The 21290-nt window shown below is 35.5% G+C and overlaps 1 protein-coding gene and 1 pseudogene across 1 annotated transcript; both read left to right on the top strand.

The window, feature by feature from the left end:
* Positions 1–1261: 1261 nt before the first annotated feature.
* LOC112504596 (probable LRR receptor-like serine/threonine-protein kinase At1g53430) lies at positions 1262–3484 on the top strand (the record flags this gene model as incomplete). The annotated part of the gene is made up of 4 exons (XM_025108541.1): positions 1262–1645; positions 1733–1931; positions 2019–2153; positions 3390–3484. Coding segments are annotated over 4 exons (813 nt in total), but the record flags the coding sequence as incomplete, so codon positions are not given.
* Positions 3485–5832: 2348 nt separating this feature from the next.
* On the top strand, positions 5833–13655 carry LOC112504597 (annotated as a pseudogene).
* Positions 13656–21290: the final 7635 nt, after the last annotated feature.

Raw genomic sequence — 21290 nt, 5'->3', positions numbered from 1 at the left:
TCATGATATACGTTTCCATCAGAACATACCTTAAATGGTTCATAACATTTAGCACTTAGCAGTATATAGTCAAACGAAATAATGAAGTACTAAACATATACAAAACAGTCAATAGTATTAGTACTATGTCTGGCAAAGGTTTTCCCCCTTACTTGACACAAATTATTGATTTTATCGTCATCCATTTCTTTTAAAGTGTTCTTAACATGTCTCTTATAGCAAACGTTCCTTTGTCCCTGTTTATAGGTTTCCAATGATATCTTCCATTTGATGGAGTTAACTGATCTTCTGAGCTTTTCCCTGTTTCTTGTTAATTTGTTTATAACAACTTCAAATCTCTAATTTTATCTGATTTTTTGACGTGATATTATATATTTGTTGATTTTGCATGATCCTCGCTTTTAATTTATTTAAGCTTAAGGACATCTTCAATTGAACCATTTCTTTTGCAGAGACCTGAGCTTCAACAGGCTGAACGGTCCAATACCCAGTACATTGCAGACATTAAACTTTGACACCATGTATGCAACTACTTAGAAAGATGTTACATCTATCATACATACCTCGGATATCTGTATTTCTTGGTAAAATTTGAGATAGAGTGTTATAATGTAGGTTTCTGAATAACAACTCACTATCCGGAGAGATTCCTCAATGGATATTTCTGAAAATTACCAATGTAAAGATGTAAGTGATTCCCCTTGATTATTATTTTTATGCTACATGTTTACAGGAATGGTGATCTATGATCATAGAGATGATTTTATCACTGTGGTGTCTTACATTAGGATTTAGGCCATCGTGAGAGTTGCTTTTAATATGTATATATTGTGAAGTTGGAGCTAAAAAAAATTGCCACTATTTTTATTGCAGTGACTTGTCTTACAACAATTTTACACGTATATTTTCACAACAGAACTGTCAATCATCTAACTTGTAAGTTGTTTGCAATCCTACCTTTACTATATTCAAGGTATATTTTTTTATGTTCGCTTAACTAGTACCTTTACCACAGGAATTTAGTTTCAGCCATGTCATCTTCAGCCGCAAGCAACGCGTATGTTCTATCACCAACCTATACACACAAACACACACACACACACACACTCTTTTGAATTATTCACAGTGATGTGACCTAACGTGAATTAATTTTATAGAGATGCTTGGTGTTTGACAGACAAACTTATGTGCAGCAGAAACCCCAACCGTAAGAATAACAACTAACCACTCCCTCTAGGTTAATTGTTATATCCATTTGTAGATCTTCACAAATAAATCTTACAATGCAGGTCATTCTTTGTTTATTAATTGCGGTGGACCCAGATCAGACTTTGACGGAAATGAGTATGAAGAAGATTTGACCAACCAGCAATCTTACTTCTATTCTAGTCCCGAGAGATGGGCTTATAGCACGAATGGGGTTTTCTTGGGCAACGATGATGCTCCATTTGTTTCAAGATCAGAAAATGTGACAGGTGGAGATGTATATAGAACAGCTCGCTTTTCTCCCAMTTCACTCCGGTACTATGGACTGTGTTTGCGGCAGGGAAGTTATAAAGTGAGGCTCCACTTTGCTGAAATTAGTTATTCTGATGACATGACATTTAGCAGTCTGGGAAGACGCTATTTTGATATATCTGTCCAAGTAAGTGACATGCCAGTTTTTGTTTAGATTGTATAAATCTCAATTGGAGAATAATTAGATACAAACTTAATTTGGTTTTTCATGTAGGGGGTTCTGASGAGAAAGGACTTCAACATCATGGAAGAAGCTAATGGTGTTGGCAGGGGCATCTCCATARACGTCARTRATGTTATGGTTAATGGTAGCACCCTAGAGATTCACTTGTACTGGGCAGGGAAAGGGACTACTGCAATTCCAGATCGGGGTGTATATGGACCTCTTATATCCGGTATCACAATAACACCAAGTTAGTACATTCTTTCTATCATCTGTTCCTTTTTCATTGTTCTCACTTTAAGAGCATGTATAACCTAGTTATCCCCCCTTCTTGCAGACTTTGACGTCAGTACAGGAGGAGGACTCGCTACTGGAGCTATAGCTGGAATTGTGATTGGTTGCTGCGCAACTATCGCGCTAATTTTATTGGTTCTTTGGAAGAAAGGTTATCTAGGAGACAAAGAAGATAAAGGTAAGAATAATCTATAGGAGATTGAGTATTATCGCACATAACAAACCCCCCCCCCCCTCCCACGGTTTTGTCAATCAAGAAATCGGTATCACCAAGATTGTTGAACTTTTGGGATTAGTTTTTGATACATTGAACATTTGTGATTGTTGAACTTTTGAGATTTAGTTTTGATTGTTTCTTTATTAACTTCAAATTTTCGCCCCTAAGCGGTACTGACACCGAATTTCCCATCCCGATACTGAAACTGAACTGGTACATTCGGTTTGGTATTCGGTCCTCATTGGACGTGCTGTTCAGACTTGTAAGTCCTAAGTCTGAGCTAATGGATTCAGAGATCTAAACCTTCTTGTTCAGACTTGTGATCTATATCAGACGAAGTCTCAGCTAATGGAGTCAGATTTCGATCTCTGAGCTCTGATTCGGTTGTAACCACTCTCCATTCTTATCCATTAATGGATATTACCATTTAACCGCTTCTAGCCGTCGATCTCTCGTTTAAATATGTAAAAACAAGAATTTGGGTATAAGAATCTCAATTTCACAACCTTTGAAACGAGAGGAAAACTTAAGAATTATTCCAATACCGAGTTCGTGAATCCAAGGCTGTTTGGGTCAAATTATAGTATTTGGAAAGTGTTCCACACACGATTCTTGAGTTTATTCGGTCCTATTATCTTCCCTACAGCAGGTCCTGTTTAATACTTAGAAGTTCTAGATGCATAAAGAAATGAAATTGAAAACCTAGAAAAAAACCCAGAGGACAATCAATATCAAATACTAACAACCGGAAAATTTTATGAAATCAGCCAAAAAAATTAAAAAAAGTTCCTTGTAATGGTGGAATTTAGCTAAAAACACGTCAGACATAAGGCTCAAAAAGTTAAGTTTGATTCAATTTGAAAAAATGTTTTATTCTTGAAATCGACATAATTGACTTTCCCTTGGGTCAAACCATGTCGGTTTTTCCCTCCGGTTTTGCGGGCCTTTACCTTAAGGTGCATGCGCTCAAGAAAATTCGTGGTCTGCAACTGTGAACATGATATGGTAGCATGTTCTTGTTCCCTTACCGTGGACCAACCAACTACAATTGGTATGACTTGGGGATTAATGGTTCTGGTTCTGGTTTGTTATTTCTCAATTTGGTTGTGTAATAGTTATTGAATACAAATAATCATCATGTATCGGTGAAAGTTCTGATTCTTGTATTTATTACTTGCACTGTTTCTACTTATATAGCTGGTAAAACAGAAAATATTAGAAGCAAAACAGCAAAGAATGAAGTTTATAGCACTACTTTCAGACAATCATCAGCAGCAGATAATAGGCATTAATTGCACAGAAAAAGATAATAAAAGAAAAATCAAGTAAACAGCTCAAGTAAACAGCTTAATTGCCTTCACTGTTTCTACTTATGTTGTAGGACTGTTTTAGGACTGTTTAAACAGCTCAAGTAAACAGCTCCTAACACTTATGTTAGGACTGTTTGGTGTATAGCTCCTAACACTTATTGTGCAGAACCTGTTTACATATGTTTGTTGTTTACATTTTTAAAAAAATCACTACCTGTTGTAATAAAGATGCTTTCTGGTCTGTATATTGATTTAATGGCAACTCCCATTTGATGTTATTCATTATGATGTAAAGATTTGTGTACATAGAACCCACAAAACGAATATGTATCATGCATATGATGTTTGGATATTCACTTGTGATTTTGTAGGATTGATACTCTGCAAGAACTGTGGAGGTTCTGGATATTCAAAACGCTTATGAGTTAGCTTTGGATTTGCACATTTTCCCTCGAAACCTTGGGCGTTTGGCTCGACTGAGAAGATTGTAAGATTACGTGACCTTGCTCTCGTTTACCCTTTAAAGTTCAACCTTTTAATCTAACAMCACAAAGCTACGAAACAGTAATGTATGGCCCTAGATGGACTGCTTTGGATGATTAACAAAGTTATGTTTATTTCTCTACTCACTAACGGGTTAGAGGTTCTTGTTGCATTTTTTGAAGTTTATTATGCATGATGGTTTGAATTATTAGGCTTCAAGTGTTWGGGGCCGTTTACCAAAAGCCTACCAGGTAAGCGCTTACCAGTAAGAATCACCATCAAAATGGATTGTTGGTAAGTGTCTCTTACCTGTTATGCACTAACCATGTAAGAATCTTCTCCCTCACTTATTGGGGAAGATTACCGGTCCTTGCAATTGCCTCTTACCAGGTAAGGGTAAGATTCTTGGTCATTTTCATGCTCATCCAGTAAGGTAAGTGACACAYAGTAAGTAATTACCCGAWAARCTTTTGGTAAACGACCATTGGTTATTTTMTCTGATACCATGATGGATGTCATGCTTATCCTTTTGATTGTTAATTTATTAGTACATTACATAAATCGTCTGTGTTATTGTCATTATTACTATCAAAAAATTAGACCAGCCACTCAATGTTTTGATTTGCTTTCACCGATAGTATCTGGCCCCAACGTGCATCCACTAAATAAAGGGAATTTCTGTCTTTTGGTGCTGATTTTAAACTTTTAGTTATTTACTTCTTTTGTTTTTCGATCTTTTTTTCACCACCTCTCTTCCCTCTCTCAACGAAACCCACCGCCACCTTTTTCATCCCTTTGGTTGCTGGAAGAGGTGTAAGGCCCCCCAAATGGAGCCATGAACAATGTTTCTATCAGTTTCTTGTACAACCCATGTGTTTTCCACTTTTCCCAATGAAATGCAAATAGAGGAACTAGAGGAATCCTTAAGTGCGAGATTAGAGGAGGTAGCAGAGAAGATGAATCTCGCTTAGAGGAACTAGATTTCAACTGATCCCACACTCTTGCCCTCTCTGAGCTTGTTCATACTTAACCAGAACGAACACATTAAAGCTGGGAAAGGGACGTCAGGGGGTAATGAACGGGAGTGGTTGGAGCTCCAAGCAACGAGAAAGAAGTGGGTGGAGAATCTCCAACAGAGGCGGTGGTGGCAATTGAAGTGGGTTCTCAACGAGTGGAGAAGAAAGCACGTTCATGTTCTTGAATCTTGATTTAGGGTTGAAGATTCCGTGAGCATTCATAAGGAGGAAGAAGATGTATTAGGGGCCCTTAGAACGCTAATACATCTTCTTCTAGCTTCCGCAGTTAACTGATGGACTTAACGTTAGGGGCCTTAGAGCTAGACAAAGATAAATTTATTTAAGAAAACAGAGTAAAAAGATGGAAATATTCCTTAGTTAACAGATGACCTTAACGTCCGTTAGAGCCAAGTATTAAGTATTAACCACACGAAAATTAGTGTACTTTTTCGTTATTAATGGCAATACCCAGAGTCTGGGCATAGAGACAGAATTTTGTAGCTTACTCTTAATTTATTGCAACATTAGCATCTTCACATACTTTCATTCGTCCTGCTTTTCAGTTGAATGAGTCATGTATTTAGGTTGTTTAAGGTCTGAGTTTCAAAGCATTACTCGAGAAGCTAGCAAGACAATGTATTTACATTTAGTTTTGGCAGTTTTCCTATATAAGCTGCCTACGATTGTGTCGGTTGTTTATTTGAGTTAAAGCTTTATGCACTTTAAAGATGATACATGTTTTCACTTGTACAGTTTCATGCCATGGAATTGACATATTATCTCTTCTTTTGGTACTTCTTTTATAATGTTGCCATCTTTGTGTTGTTCACAATGAAGGGTTTTCCTTGCAGCGTTGTTTCTGGAAATAACTTCACAGGAACCATACCGAACTCGTTTGGCAATCTGACTAGTATAGAAGATTTGTAAGTCATATAGATCTTTGCTTTGTTTTTTTTGACCCAACATGTAAATTATTGAATTTTTTACACACTTCTTCCAGTAGGATAGATGGGAGTACATTATCCGGAAGARTACCTGATTTTATCGGAAACTGGACAAGAGTTACGAAACTGTGAGTATTTTCTTACTTTCTTGTCGACAGTTTAACTTATGAAATTTTGATCATATATAATTTATTGTGTAACGACTTTCAAGGAACATCAATGGAAGGACCGATTCCTTCTACAATATCTCTGTTGACAAACATGGCCGAATTGTGAGCACATTATTTAGTCCACCACTTATTTTTGTTGAGTTTTTGGTCAATAAATGGGTGGTAACGGCTTTGAGCCTTGAACTCATTTTATATATGCATTATGGTTGTCAGGAGGATATCTGATTTAGCTGGATTGTTGAGTATGACGTTTCCTGATCTGCGAAATATGACTGGATTAGTTAAATTGTGAGTTTATAACATAGTTGTGTGACAAAAAGTGCGAAAATATTGAGTTAAATTTGTACAGAAAGTTGACATGATAAGGGTGTTGTGTATAATTTTGCTACAGGAGCCTGAGAAATTGTTTGCTTACTGGCCCAATACCAGACTACATAGGACAGATGCGTCGTTTGAAGAACTTGTAAGTCAGTTGCTACTATTCATGATAAGACAGATGATTGATCTTTCGAGTTTGTGCTTAAGGAAATCTTCAACTAAACTATTTCTTTTGCAGAGACTTGAGCTTCAACAGGCTGAATGGTTCAATACCTAATACAATTCAGGCTCTAAACTTTAACGTCATGTATGCAACTACTTAGATGTTACACCTGCAAAATTTATTTTACATTCCTAACCTGTTTGGATTTTTTGGTAAAATTTGAGATAGAATATTACATGTGGATGTAGGTTTCTGAATAACAACTCACTATCAGGACGAGTTCCTGGATGGATATTTGACAGCGCAGAAAGTAATCAAAAGATGTAAGTGCTTGTTACAYCCTAGAAGTTGCTATYWSWWATGTCTTCAGGAATGGCGATTGTATCATAGAGATTACTTTATTACTGTGATCSTCTTATATTAGACCATTATGAGACTTGCTTTTTTACTATGTATATATTGTGGAGTTGGAGCTATAAACGTTGCCACTAATTTTTATCGCAGCGACTTATCTTACAACGATTTTAYACAATCTCCATCACTGAATTGTCGGTTTATGAGCTTGTAAGTTTTTCTTTTCARTCCTACCCTTTATTTCACTTTTTATGTTCACTTATCACGRGTACTTTACAACAGGAATTTACTTTCAGCCCTTTCATCTTCAGCTTCAAGCACCACGTACGTCCCATCACCAACCTATACACACACACTTTTTAATTGTCTAGAATGATGTGACCTAACATGGATTAATCTTATAGAGATGCTTGGTGTTTAACAGACCAACTTACKTGCAGYAGAAASCCCGACCGTAAGTGTAACAAAATAAGCACTCCCTTTAGGTTAATTGTTATATCCATTTSTAAATTTTCATAAATGYATCTTACATTGCAGGTCATTCTTTATTTATTAAYTGTGGTGGAGCTAGATCAGACTTTGAAGGWAATGAATATGAAGAAGATTTGACCAGCGAGCAATCTTTCTTRTATTCTACTTCTGAGAGATGGGCCTATAGCACCAATGGTGTTTTCCTGGGCAACGAAGATGCTCCATTTACTGCAAGCACAACGAATGTGASAGGTGGAGATATATATAGAACAGCTCGTTTTTCTCCCTCTTCACTCCGGTACTATGGACTGTGTTTGCGGAAGGGGAGTTACAAAGTGAGGCTCCACTTTGCTGAAATAAGTTATTCTGACGACATGACATTTAGTAGTCTGGGAAGGCGTTATTTTGATATACTAATTCAAGTAAGTGACATACCAGCTTTTGTTTAGGTTGTATATATTTCAATTGGGACATTAGTTACAAACTTATAATTTGGCTTTTTGTGTAGGGGGTTCTGAGGAGAAAAGACTTCAACATCATGGAAGCAGCTAATGGTGTTCGAAGGGGCACCTTCATAGAGTTTGATAATGTTGTCGTTAATGGTAGCACGCTAGAGATTCATTTGTACTGGGCAGGGAAGGGGACTACTGCAGTTCCAGAAMGAGGTGTACATGGACCTCTTATATCTGCTATCGCAATAACACCAAGTTAGTACAATCTTCCTATCATATGTTCCATTTTCGTTCTTCCTCTCGCTTTAAGAGCATGTATAAAACCTACTTAGACCATCTCCAACGCATTCTTTATGATATCTCTAAAATAGAGAACCAAGATTCTCTATTTTGGAGATCTCAACATTTTGATTATATTATTAAAATACTCTATAATTTTGTAGTAATCCCATTACACTTTTATATAAAACAATATTAATTCAATCTCATTGGTGGGAGATAAATCATCTCTCTTTCCTTACATTCCGTTTTTCTGTTTTAGAGAATTTGTTGGAGATGCTCTTATTCTTCTTATTGCAGAATATGACGTCAGTACAGGAGGACTCACTGCTGGGGCTATAGCCGGAATTGTGATTAGTTCCTGCACAGTTTTCTTGCTAATTTTAGCTGTACTTTGGAGGAAAGGTTATCTAGGAGGAGAGGGAGAAGATAAAGGTAAGAACAAAAAATAAAGAGATTCAGTATGATTAGTTGGCTCTTGTAATATTTCCAATTGTATTTTTGAATTCTAGCTGCTTTTAATCATTATCTTTGTCACAGAGCTCCGAGCACTTCATTTACAGACGGGTTATTTTAGCCTGCGACAAATCAAATCCGCCACTCATAACTTTGATTCTGCAAATAAGATCGGCGAAGGAGGCTTTGGACCAGTTTATAAGGTACTTTCTCGCAAAGATGATTGATAACTATCCTACCAGATTTATCAAATATGAACAACAAAAGATGTAGGGGAAAAATGCAAAGAGGCGGCTAGGGTTTCATTAGCTCGCAAAGCATGATTACAAAGTGAATTAACGAAAAAAAACATATCTTAAAATAGAAGTGGAAATATAAAATGGCAAAACTACTACCCTTAGTAATATATATTAAGGGGATGTTTGGTTCGTAGAATGTTTTGGAGTGAATGGAATGTGTCAAATGAATTGGAACAAATTGAATCAGGTTTTGACCACACGTTTGGTTGGCACAATGATYAGCATTTACCCATAATTTTAGGTAAACAGCAGAATCGTAGTGAGACAATGATAAATGACTGAAATACCCCTTCTATGACATTTTTCGTACTTTCTTCCATAAATTATAAATTTYGGTGGCGACGATGGGTAGATGCTAAAAACGAAGTAGAGGCAGAATAAGAATAATAAACAAAACTTGCTAGATAAGTAGACTTACAAGAGCGCTGCGAATAGTGTGGAAGATCCACAATATGAGGAGGATCTAAAGCAACTACAGGAGGGGCAAAAGCTATTTCAAGCGATGTAGCACGGGAGTATGTTTTTATCAGCTACAAKAGGAAATTGTTCCCAATGAGTACCTTCAGAAAAGGTCAATGTGAATAAGGCTAGCTAGACTTCGTTGAGTCCCTTCATAAGAGAAGAAGAGGATACTACGGTTTCARTAGCTGGCAAATTATAATGACAAAGTGAGTCAATTATAGAAAACTTTTCCTGTTTCATTTGCAGGGTGTACTCTCGGATGGTTCYGAGATTGCTGTTAAGCAACTCTCCGCCAGATCAAGACAGGGGAATCGCGAATTTGTAAACGAGATAGGCATGATATCTGGTTTGCATCATCCAAACCTTGTTAAGCTTTATGGCTGTTGCATCGAAGGAAAGGAGTTGTTGATGGTATATGAATATCTGGAAAATAACTGTCTYGCACGTGCCCTTTTTGGTAAATACTTCACCATCCCACTATTTACCTGTTCTATATCAATTCAAAGTAAAAGTTACAACTTGTCATTCTATATAGGTAGTGAGGACCAGAAGCTTAATTTGGAGTGGCCCACGAGAAATAAGATATGTATGGGAATAGCACGAGGCTTGGTCTATCTTCATGAGGAATCAAGGTTAAAAATAGTTCATAGAGATATAAAGGCCTCCAATGTGCTTCTCGACAGGGATCTTAATGCTAAGATATCAGACTTTGGTCTAGCGAAACTGTATGAAGAAGAGAATACTCATATCAGCACACGAGTTGCTGGAACAATGTGAGCTTTCATCCTTTGAATCTCATATTCCTTCTCTCACAYATTTTGTATTGTTTGTGTATAGCTAGATCCATTAACATCTTAGACATTTATGGTGTAAMTTTGTAGAGGGTATATGGCTCCAGAATATGCAATGAATGGATACTTAACAGATAAAGCAGATGTTTACAGCTTTGGAGTTGTTGCATTAGAGATYGTGAGYGGGAAAAGCATTATAAATTACAGGCCAACAGAGTTTTTCAACCTTCTTGACTGGGTAAGTTGAAACCATTTTTCTCTTTTCTGAAGATCCAGGAAATCTGATACGTCCTGGCGAWAAATTCCCTAAAAYTCGGATTATTATATTAGAAAATAGAAGGAAATGGAAATAACAACTATTCGAGAGACTTGATCTCACCAGCCAAAGATTAGAAGTCCCTTTCTTCTCAAGGCAGAACTCGAGTATATATACACTAGATTAACCGTTTTATATAATTATGAGAGATAGATGGTTACGAGGTAGTTAACAGATAACCGCACAACAGTTATAACTGCTTATGTATAAGATTGAAACGGATCAGAAGCTGACTCAGAAGCTCTGAGTCAGAGGGCTCAGAAGCTTTGAGTCAGAAGGCTTAGAAGCTCTTAGTCAGAACCCTTTCTAATCAGAAGCTTCTTATACAAACTCAAAGGCTTCTAAATCCATACTTATTCTCCAAATTATCCTAACCTTCTGAATTTCGTTCAGACTGTCCAGAAACTTAGAATTCCTAAATAATCTCCTACATAAAATCCATAGAAACTTAAAACGTTGAGCGGGACCACCGCTGGGGCAGCTCCCTGCAAGGGGGCGCAGCCCCTTACCCCGGTCTTATGGCCATCTAAGGTGATAGGGGCAACATTTGTAAATATGCACACCGCACCTCCTAACTCATTATGTTTGCCTAGTCACCTAGTTGATCCTAGTAAATCACAATTACACCAAAATATTTGATGACACTAAAATCACCAACAATTTCATCCCACATTAAGAGCGGTAAGGTGATCGGTTGTAACTTGTAACAGCTCAGCTGACGCCATGGTTTTGCTTCCTCGGCATACTTCACATTCCTTGATCCTGTTCTCCACTTCTTGCCTCATTCCCTGCCAATCGACTTCCAAGCCTAGCCTTTGGAGAGTCTTGGTCACCYTTGAACGTCCCCTGTAGGTGTGTTGTTAAATTCCATAAATATTTCGGGAAGGGCCAGCCGATGTTTGTAGTATAAGAGGTCGTGATGCAATGAAAGTGAGGATGGGAGAGCTGCCCAGTCATAAGTTCGTCYATGGTTTTGATGGAACGGATWTTGAGATAATTCCTTACGAAGACGTTTCTGATGACCCCATAGAAAAGTCATAACTGCACTTTACCTCCACCTTAACTCTTTCAACTACGCGATCTAATTTCATGGTTTTTGGAGACACGAGAACTACCACTGAATTTAAAGACACTTCAGCCCTTTAGTGCCAACTCCCTAGCTTCTCTCAGCCCTCTGGGCTCAAACAGCCATTTAAATGGCTCAACAAGACTTCCTCGTGGATGTTCGCTAAGGGTGCCGCCAATTTAAWAAAACTGTCATTCGACAGAGTTCCCTTCTGGATAATGCTAAAAATTGTTCACATAAGGTTCCATTAGAGGAAGAGCAAAAGTGTTTTAGCATCATGCTTTTCATTCATCCCTCCAGAAAATCTGTCACTTATTTTTCCAATGGAACCACATCAATGCATCCCCTTAAAAGCAGATAACAGCAGCTTTGATCTTCTCTTCATTCGAGTACTGATTCATGMATCTGGAAGAATCGTTATGCCTGCAAAAACCACTCATCAGGTTCTGTTCCATTGAAAATGGGTAGCTCTTGTTTCTGGGATTTGAGTTCCCAGAAATTCGCTGCTCCACCTATCCCTTGTGCACCACTATATATATGTATATGTATGTATGTATATATATGTTTAGAGGCAGGATCAAACGAGAACCTATATATATGTTTTGGGTTAAGTCTCAGGAAACGTGAAACTTGAGCTTTTGTGGTTTTACTTCGTTCCACATAGGACCAAAATGCAACCTAAAGTGGGTACATAGTGACAGATTCAACAACTCAACAAGTATAGCAAAAGAGGAGGCCACCGTTGGGGACAGTTTGGACATATGTCACAAAAGAAGAGACAGCCCCTTCTAAAAGTCATCTTTGGTGACAGGTGGGTCAGATGTCGCTAAAGAAAAAAAGCAGCCCTTTGAAAAGTCACGTTTGTGACAGTTTGGAGAGGTGTCACAAGTGGTAACTGTTTGAATGTTCACTAACTTTCAGCGACAGTTTTAACTGTCACTAAAAAACTCCCATATATTCATCATCCTTTTTGCTGTCAAAAACATGTAAAATTCTCACTTTTCTGTCATACCACATTACCCTAAAGTGTGTTCATATAGAAACACATTTTATTGGTCTCTTGAACTTATTGATTACTTGCTAGTTCACCGGGATTATCACCAATTATGCATTGTTGATAATCATACTATATACGTTGTTTCATTGTATTTTGGGAGACAATTCGTCAAAAACCCGAAGCACACTCGATGGGTACAAAATTGCTTTAAGGATAAAGATTACTCGCCTTGAAAGCAACAAGTAGTAGTTTCTTATCACCCTTAGCCTAATTTAGTACTCCAAAACCAACAATTCATGCACCAACACAACAACAAAATTGGGTTTATAAGATGTTTTATAGGACTTAACTTTTAGACCAAAATATAAAACGTCTTATCTAAAAGCGTCGTAATAAGTTAATACGATGCTTTTTGGCTCTTATCAAGTTTTTTAAGACATTTTTAATTCAACGTGTTGCATGAACAATTTTAAAGACACTTTYGAGAACATGTCCTATAAACTCATCTTTTTATGGAACACTTGTTTTTATATGATATTTTTTCAAATAGTGTCCTGTAAAATTGCTGATGAGACGTTTTGTATTAAAAGTAACCTAAAAAACTTGTTAAGACAACCAAAAGCGTCATGTAAACTTATTGCAACGCTTTTAGATAGGACGTTGTATTTTTTGGTCGTATAAATTAAGTCTTATAAAGCGGTGCATTATGACGCTTATAGCACGGCCATAACTGATAACTTCTACTTTTGGTTTGTGAAGGCACGTGTCCTAGAAGAGCAAGGGAGTCTTTTGGAACTTGTGGACTCTTGTCTTGGTTCGAAATACTCGAAAGAAGAGGCAATGASGATGTTGAACATGGCTCTCCTATGCACCAATCCATCTCCCACCCTTAGGCCGCCCATGTCCTCCGTGGTCAAGATGCTCGAAGGTAAAATCCCTGTTCAGCCACCAATGGTCAACGAGGTGCGAAGGAGCCTGGACATGAGCTTCACAGCCTTTGATGTGCTATCACGGGACAGTCAGACGCAAGYGTCCGCCATCTCGGAAGGCAGTCTYAGGGCCGACGAGCATGCCGACCAATGGTTAATGGGCATATTCGACAGAGTATTAGGATGAGACCCGTTCTTCAGACACAAAGCTTCTCCCCGATTTTATGAATGTCTATATTCCAATCAGTAAGGTCTATTTCTTCATTTATATACGTGATTGTTCATAAATTATATTTTTTTGTTAATTCATAATTACATTCAAGTCTCATTTTGTGTATATGCAAAAATTGTAGTACATCAGGGATGATTAGTTGCAATGAAAATGCAAATATTAGGTTAAGTATAGGATGTAAAACCAAGTACATTGTGGTGTAAATTCAATTGATCACCTAAAATACAATGGATGCATGTCAAGATCATGGGAATTAGGTTGACTAATTTTGCTTCTGTTTTACTTATGAACACTTCAGTTTACTAGATCCAAAATCCAAAATCCTCCRAATGATTTTGTATCMTGGATCTCCCTTAACYATTAATTAAGAGCCCTAATTTCATTGTACACAATTACCAAACAATTATATTTCATTTTGCACTATATCATGAGAGCCTCTTAATCGTTCTGACCACTTAATCATTCTGCACCAAACCATTCAGCAATTGCCAAACAGCCCCTAACAAGTCATTCCAGAATCATGAGTTTGGGTACAATGAAAAGGTTAACTACTCTAATGTATCTTCTAGATCCTTGTTCTTATGTTCCTTCAAAACAATAGGGAAACTGAAACCGTGTTCTCTTTGTAGGTAGCATTTCAATGTTCAGGACACGACGATCTTTCTCTCTTTCGGACTTGCAACATGTTGTTGTTGCAACTTCGAGCATAACAGGCTCGTTCATGAAGGAGTTGAAGAAGAGGGTGCATGATTATAAAAACAAAAAAATTATTTTTTTTATTAATTTATTATTACAAAAGAAATTCTTTTAGTATATTTTAAAACATTACGACATATAAAACCTACGAAATCCCATAAAATACAAACCACACCCATAAGATTTCAAAACCTCATGTTTATGAGATTTCAAATCCAAAAAATCCATCAAATCAAACATCAGATTGAAATGTAATTCAATCTGCAATCCAATCTTACAATTCAAATGACGCTTTAAAGTTAAATTTTAATTCTTCATTTTAATTTTTTTTATAGAATTTATTAGAGATGCTTTAACCGCCCTTATTTAAATCATATAATTTTATTAAGTCGTTGAAAATACTGTTTAAGACTATTAAAATAACAATGCACTAAAAAATTATACGGATTGAATTTACCAATTAAAAGTAGTTGACAATTTTATAGTTTAATCTGTTATTCCCAATGAGTTTGATGGTAGTGTATTTAATATTTAGGGGGCGTTTGGGATTACTTATAAAAACTGTTTTTTAACTTATTTTAGTCTGTCACCGGTGATAAGCTGTTTTCTGGTGTTTGGATAAGAAAAAAATTGCTTATACCGGCGTCAAACCGGTAATAAACTGTTTTTGATAAGTTAATTATTCCTGACTTATGAAATACTGTTTATTATCAGTTTACAATTTTGACCATGTTTTATTTAACTCCGGTTTGATACCACATAAGTTAATAAACATTTTTACAAAAAAACATAAGTTGTTTTAAATAAGCAATCCCAAACACACCATTAGTAATTGTTTGTTTTTCTTTAAAAAAACCCTTATCAATCTTTTATGTCTGATTCGATAAGAGGTATGATCATTCAGATTGTTTGTTTTTTTTAAATTTTTAAGTATTTATGTCTTATTTTCTTCTTATCTAATAAAAGGTAAACTAACATTTTTATTTACCTCTTATTGTTCTTTAAATCTTCAACAACGGCATTTCTCAATCGATTAGCCTTAACCGATCATTTCTCTCCATGGATCCTTAACAAATCAATCCTCACCTCTCTCAATTAATGTATTTTAATACGATGTAAATATATTAAACACCATTAATGACATATTTTCGTTTAAATGAATGTTAATTATATACATAGTGATAACAAAATATGTCCATTTTGAACCACATGGGTGGTGCCTGATTGGTTTGAGCTTGACTCCAAAGGTCAAAAGTAATAGGAGGTCACAAGTTCAAATCCAAAGAGAAATAAAAATCCCCTTATGGCCACGAAGGTGCAAATGCAATGACTCCGGGCTATCTGCAAAGTAGATGGTCGTCCTGGGATTAGTTGGCTCGTATAACAGGTTGGATATTCAGGTTAATAAAAAAATATGTCCATCTTGTTTATAAAAAAAAAGTAAACATGATAGCTAATATAAACCTTTTATATTCTTCTTTTTATTATTTATCTCATATTCCACACCCCAAACAAGAGTTCAAGAACACCAAAAATCCGAACGAGTGAGGAAACTCAAGGTTATGTTAAACAAACTAGTAGATAAATAAATCATTGATTTAAAAGTAATTAATAACTGTAAAACCAATTAATGACAAGTAAATTAATTGTTAACTGATAAATCATTGAGAGGTGTTTTGATTTATGCAATGATGTAGCTAATAGGTGGGCTTACCCCCCTCGATGTTCCATACTTGGGGCCGTTTATCAAATGCTTACTCGGGTAAGTGAACACCAAGTTACATTACCTTACCGGATGAATATAGTAAGAACCAAGAATTTTACCCGGTAAGAGCGAAACAAGGACCAAGAATCTTACCCGATAAGTGAGGGTGACGACTCTTACCACGGTAAACGCTTATTGGGTATATTGTTGCATACGATAACGTTTTGGTGGACTAAAATCTTAAGTGTTAAATTTTGCCCGTAAACACTTACCAGGTAAGTGTTTGATAAACGGCCCATTAGTAACTTATATCTGAATATAATACAATAACGTTTATTCATTAGAGATGATTTTCTAGGCCTTTATGGTCAACATGAGCAATTTTGAAAAGGGAAAGATAATAATTTTTTTTATTAAAATACATAAATATAAAATTAATAAAAAATATATTAATATAGCTGATTATTTAAAGGCTGTTTGGCAGTTGCTGAATGGTTTGGTGCAGAATGGTTAAGTGGTCAGAATAGTTAAGAGGGCCAGAATGGTTAAGGACTGAATGAAATAATGTTGTTTGGTAATTGTTCTCTGAATAACAGTAAATTACCATTTTAACCCTTGTTCACATTAGGGATGCCTTTTAAACACTTGTATGACCAAAAATTAAACAGCCCCCAAGTATCAGATCCTTTCACGTTATCTCTCTCCCGACATGAACATCTCCTTCACGGTATCTCCTTCGTGGTATCTCTCTCTCTCCCGACGTGAACACATGCATTCCCTGTTTCATCTCAAAGATGACCTACATCTCAAATTTGGGTTTGAATCGATATTTGTTTTTGTTTTATTAGGGTTTTCATTTAGGGTTTTCATCTAGCGACGTGAGGGGGCGACGAGCGGCGACAGAGTGAAGACCGGCGACAGAGTGAAGACCGGCGATCGTGTGTGGGGGGAGGGATTTGAAGAGTGAAGACCGGCGACATAGTGAAGACCGGCGATCGTGCGACAGAGTGACGAGCGGCGACAGAGTGAAGACCGGCGATCGTGTGTGGGGGGAGGGGCTGTGAGCGATGTGTGAGGAACGTTGGGGGAGAGGGCAAATATGGAAAAAGAGAACTCTGAATGGTTTAGAGACCCTTTAGATGCAAAATGGTTAAGAGGAGAGTTGTAACCATTAAGAGCCATTTTYTATTTGCCAAACAACATCAACCTCTGACCGATTAAGAGGTTGGCTCTTAATGTCACCATTAAGAGCCAAACAAACAGCCCCTTAATTTTGATTTTTAAAATCACAATAATCGTATAAAAGAAATAAGTAGGGGCCTATTTGGGATTTGGTTCAAAATGGGCACAGCAGGTGAGCAGTAATTATATGGACAGGACCCATCTATTTTCATCATTGAAACCGACAACCATCGATAATTGAGGTTCCATGAAAACACGTTAGGGTTATTTGTTTATCTTTTAACAGTTTTATTAAAAGATAATATTTGAATTATTAAGAGGTGAATCTTGTTTACTAAAAAAAAGTTTGCATCTTATAAACAAGATTCACCTCTTAATAGTTCTAAAACCCTCTGAATAATTTTGTATCATAAACCTCCCTTAACCATTAAGCGCACTGATTTCATTGTAAACAATTACTAAACAATTATATTTCATTTTGTATTATATCATGAAAGCCTCTYAATCATTCTGATCGCTTAATCATTCTGCACCAAATCATTCAGCAACWGTCAAACAGTCCCTTAGACAAGTCAAACACACTATTTTGTCCAGAATATGATGAATTAGCTATTTCAATCAACAATAATTGTAACAATCTACATTGATTTGAATTTAAATTATGCCACCCAGAAACGAATTAGCTATTTCACTCAAATTGTTAAACCATCGGTTATTAGTAGTGTTATTCCCACCAAAACTGAGTAAGCGGGTTAAACTGAAATAATTTGGATAACCTAATCCGCACATGTATATGTTAATCAATTAGCAGCCTCAAACAAGCCAAACCGCTATATACTAACAAAATACTGAAGTTATTAATAAATATTGGTGTATAGTATAATGATCGGTTTCAATTACTTGTTCTTATCAACACACAAATGTTCAAATCGTTGCATTGGTTCTTTTTTTTTTTTTAGTGTTTTCAATATCGCACACGTGTCATGGTAAGAGAACGGGGTTCACGCACATGAGCCAAAACAAACATATAGTAGACGGGTCTTAACATCTCATGCGTTGTTTGACCATGTCGGCTAAAACGAGTGGGACTATAAATGTGATCCACTTTTTTCCCGTTTCGTCCCACTTGTTTTTTGAGGAAAATATTAACACGTCGATTCACAAAAGTCCATTTTTCTCATTCTAGAGTTTAGATAGTCAAACCATTTTTAATCGATTTGATCAAACTAAGATCGCAATTGAAAAACTACCATATTGTATGTAACAATTTAGGCAACGCTTTAATTTGTACGCCAACTAAATCATACCACGTGCACGCTGGTTCCATTAGAAAAAAGAGAAAAGTTCAAAAGAACAGAACTTAAAAACCATTAATTTTTTTTTTTAATTTTGAATGATTAAGTCCATGGACATTTTTTTAATAAAGAAACCATCGAACTTTTATAAATTGGTCACTTACATCTTTTTAACCAAAAAAAAATGACATGTAACCGACTAACAACGTTATATATGTTTATTTCCTATTTGATGTATTCTTAAAAAAATTGTATTATGGTTAAATATAATAAATTATATATTATTTCTTTTAATTTTAAATCGTAGAAAATAAGAAATCTTTATTAAATTAATATTTGATATAAATAATTTAAACTTATAAAAGCAAGAAAAATAAAATCGTTTAATTTAATAAGTCGAGCTTTATAATATTAATATTTAGGGGCACTAATGAAAAAGAAAGGATGTGGGTTTTGTTTTAAACTCTTTTAAATGTTTTACACAAATTTGTATWTTTTTTTATGCAAGTGTTTAATATAAATATTTTTATAGAAGATATGAAATGACGAAAATACCTTCACATAATAAGCACRTACAACACCTAACCAAAGAAGGGGTTGAAATCCGTAACACAAYACACGGTATAGAATATGCGATGTAATTCYGAAMGTTGAAWGACACAAAATCGAGTTTTGAGCGTCTGACCCATAAGATGACAGCAGTGGAATTGTAGGGAGGTGTTTGGATTTACGTATTATGATCTGATTGTCTATCATCAGCATAATCAATTTTGAAAGGAAAAAATGAGAATAAAATCGTTACTGATTGTTTAAATAAATATAAAGCTAATAAAAATATATCTGGTTGATTAGTTCTGATTTTTAAAAATCATAGCAGGTATAAGTTTAAAAGAATAAGTAAAGCGTGTTTGAGATTTGGGGTCGGGCACACCAAGAGGAAAGTAATTACATGGGTCCATTTTCTTGTTCTCATTCAAACTTATTTCGAAGTCAACGTGTCAATGATCATACAGATCACATCCTGCAATCTTACCGGATCCATATCGTCATAAATGATAGATAATTGAGAAATGATAGACAACTGAGGTTTGATGAAACGCAAATTCTACTCATATTACTTCTTAGAAACAAATATGCTCGGCCTTTTCCGATTCTTTTCTTTTACTGCATCAACCCGAAACGATAGCTTAATGCAATTCTATTCATATCATTCTTATAAATTATATATTTGAAAAAATGAATTGTCTCTAGAAACAAAAATCTATATGTTTCAATTTTCGACTTTATTATATACTGTAAATTAAAATTAAAAAATAATATCGTTGAAAAGTCAAAATGCTCAAAAAAGGTTGGAGTTAAAAGTCAACGGTTAGTTGGCAATATTTTTTCTTCCCACTCAGCATTTAACACTCGTTGACAACTACTTACCATTTTAGTTTCAAATCTCTCTCTCTCTCTCTCTCTCACACACACACACACACTCGGAAGCAGAAACACAAGCTCGATCAGAGTTAGAGCAGATGGAGAACTGTAATCGAGGCGTTAATTTGATAACAGGAAGTCACATTAATTATGGTGGGATTCAAGTTCTCCATCCTTGTTTTGTTTTTATCGATGAGTCTTCGTGAAYTTGGATCTTCCGCTCAACCTCTACCTGTTGAAGAAGGTACATTGCTTAATCATTCTCTGTTCTTGTCAGTTAATCGATTTCTTCTTGTTGCTTAATTTTGTTCTGTTCACTAGATTTTTCATCTGATTTTGGATTTTTCATCACGAGAAAATTGGTTTCGTCGAATAGGTTTATTTGGTTGGTTGATGATAACGGTTATCCGCATTATCTTTTAGTTTTTTCAAGTCACAAACATTTAATCATTCCAGGAAGCTGCGAAACAAAACAGTATGTGGAATAACCGTAAATTAGTACTTGCAAACGTTTTGATTTTTTCTTCGAAAATATTTGGCTCTAGAGGGCATCCACTATGTTGAGTGTTTCAAATCAATCACACCACACTCGAATCAATCCAAAACCAAGATCGAAACTTTATCCCAAAGATAAACTCAAAACGTTGTTCGTATGCAGAAACGATAAACCCGAAACTCTCAACGGAACAATGAACTACCCAAATAATGAACGTAACTAGGCAGAAAAATAAGAAATAGATAACGATACCGAATTTACGTGGAAAACCCAAAACAGGGAAAATCACATCACCGAGAAGTCCACTTTACTTGATCAATGTTACAATGCTTAAGAAACGGAGAAATCGATGAAGATCGAAATTAAGGATTTTATGCTAATMTAATCTCTAATATTCTTTTTTGACGTTTTCTATTAATTTWYTACAGTTWTTTCTTTACATAMTATATTATCGTCACGTCAAYAACTTAAAAGACTTTTACATAACTTCATTATGCGAAAAACCTTACCCAAGCTTTTTATAGTTTTTTTAAAACTTTACTGAATCCCACCGTTTTAACTTTATATTATTTATATTCTTATTTATAAAAATAAATATATTAAAACATTATACAAATACATATTTATTTATATCGAGAAAGTATACATAAGTTGCTGTTTGTTTATAGTAAAAAGTGTATAAAAATTATTTTCAAAACACCCTAAAATTTATAAATTTGTATAGAAATTAGGTTATCAAGAAATCCGTAGAAACTGTATAAATACAATAAAAATTATTAAAAGTTGATTTAAAA

The sequence above is a fragment of the Cynara cardunculus genome, unplaced genomic scaffold (genome assembly GCF_001531365.2).
Source record: "Cynara cardunculus var. scolymus isolate 2C unplaced genomic scaffold, CcrdV1 Un_Scaffold_6125, whole genome shotgun sequence".
Lineage (NCBI taxonomy): Eukaryota > Viridiplantae > Streptophyta > Magnoliopsida > Asterales > Asteraceae > Cynara > Cynara cardunculus.
The sequence above is the reverse complement of the archived record's forward strand: the minus strand, read 5'-3'. Positions and strand labels throughout refer to the sequence as shown.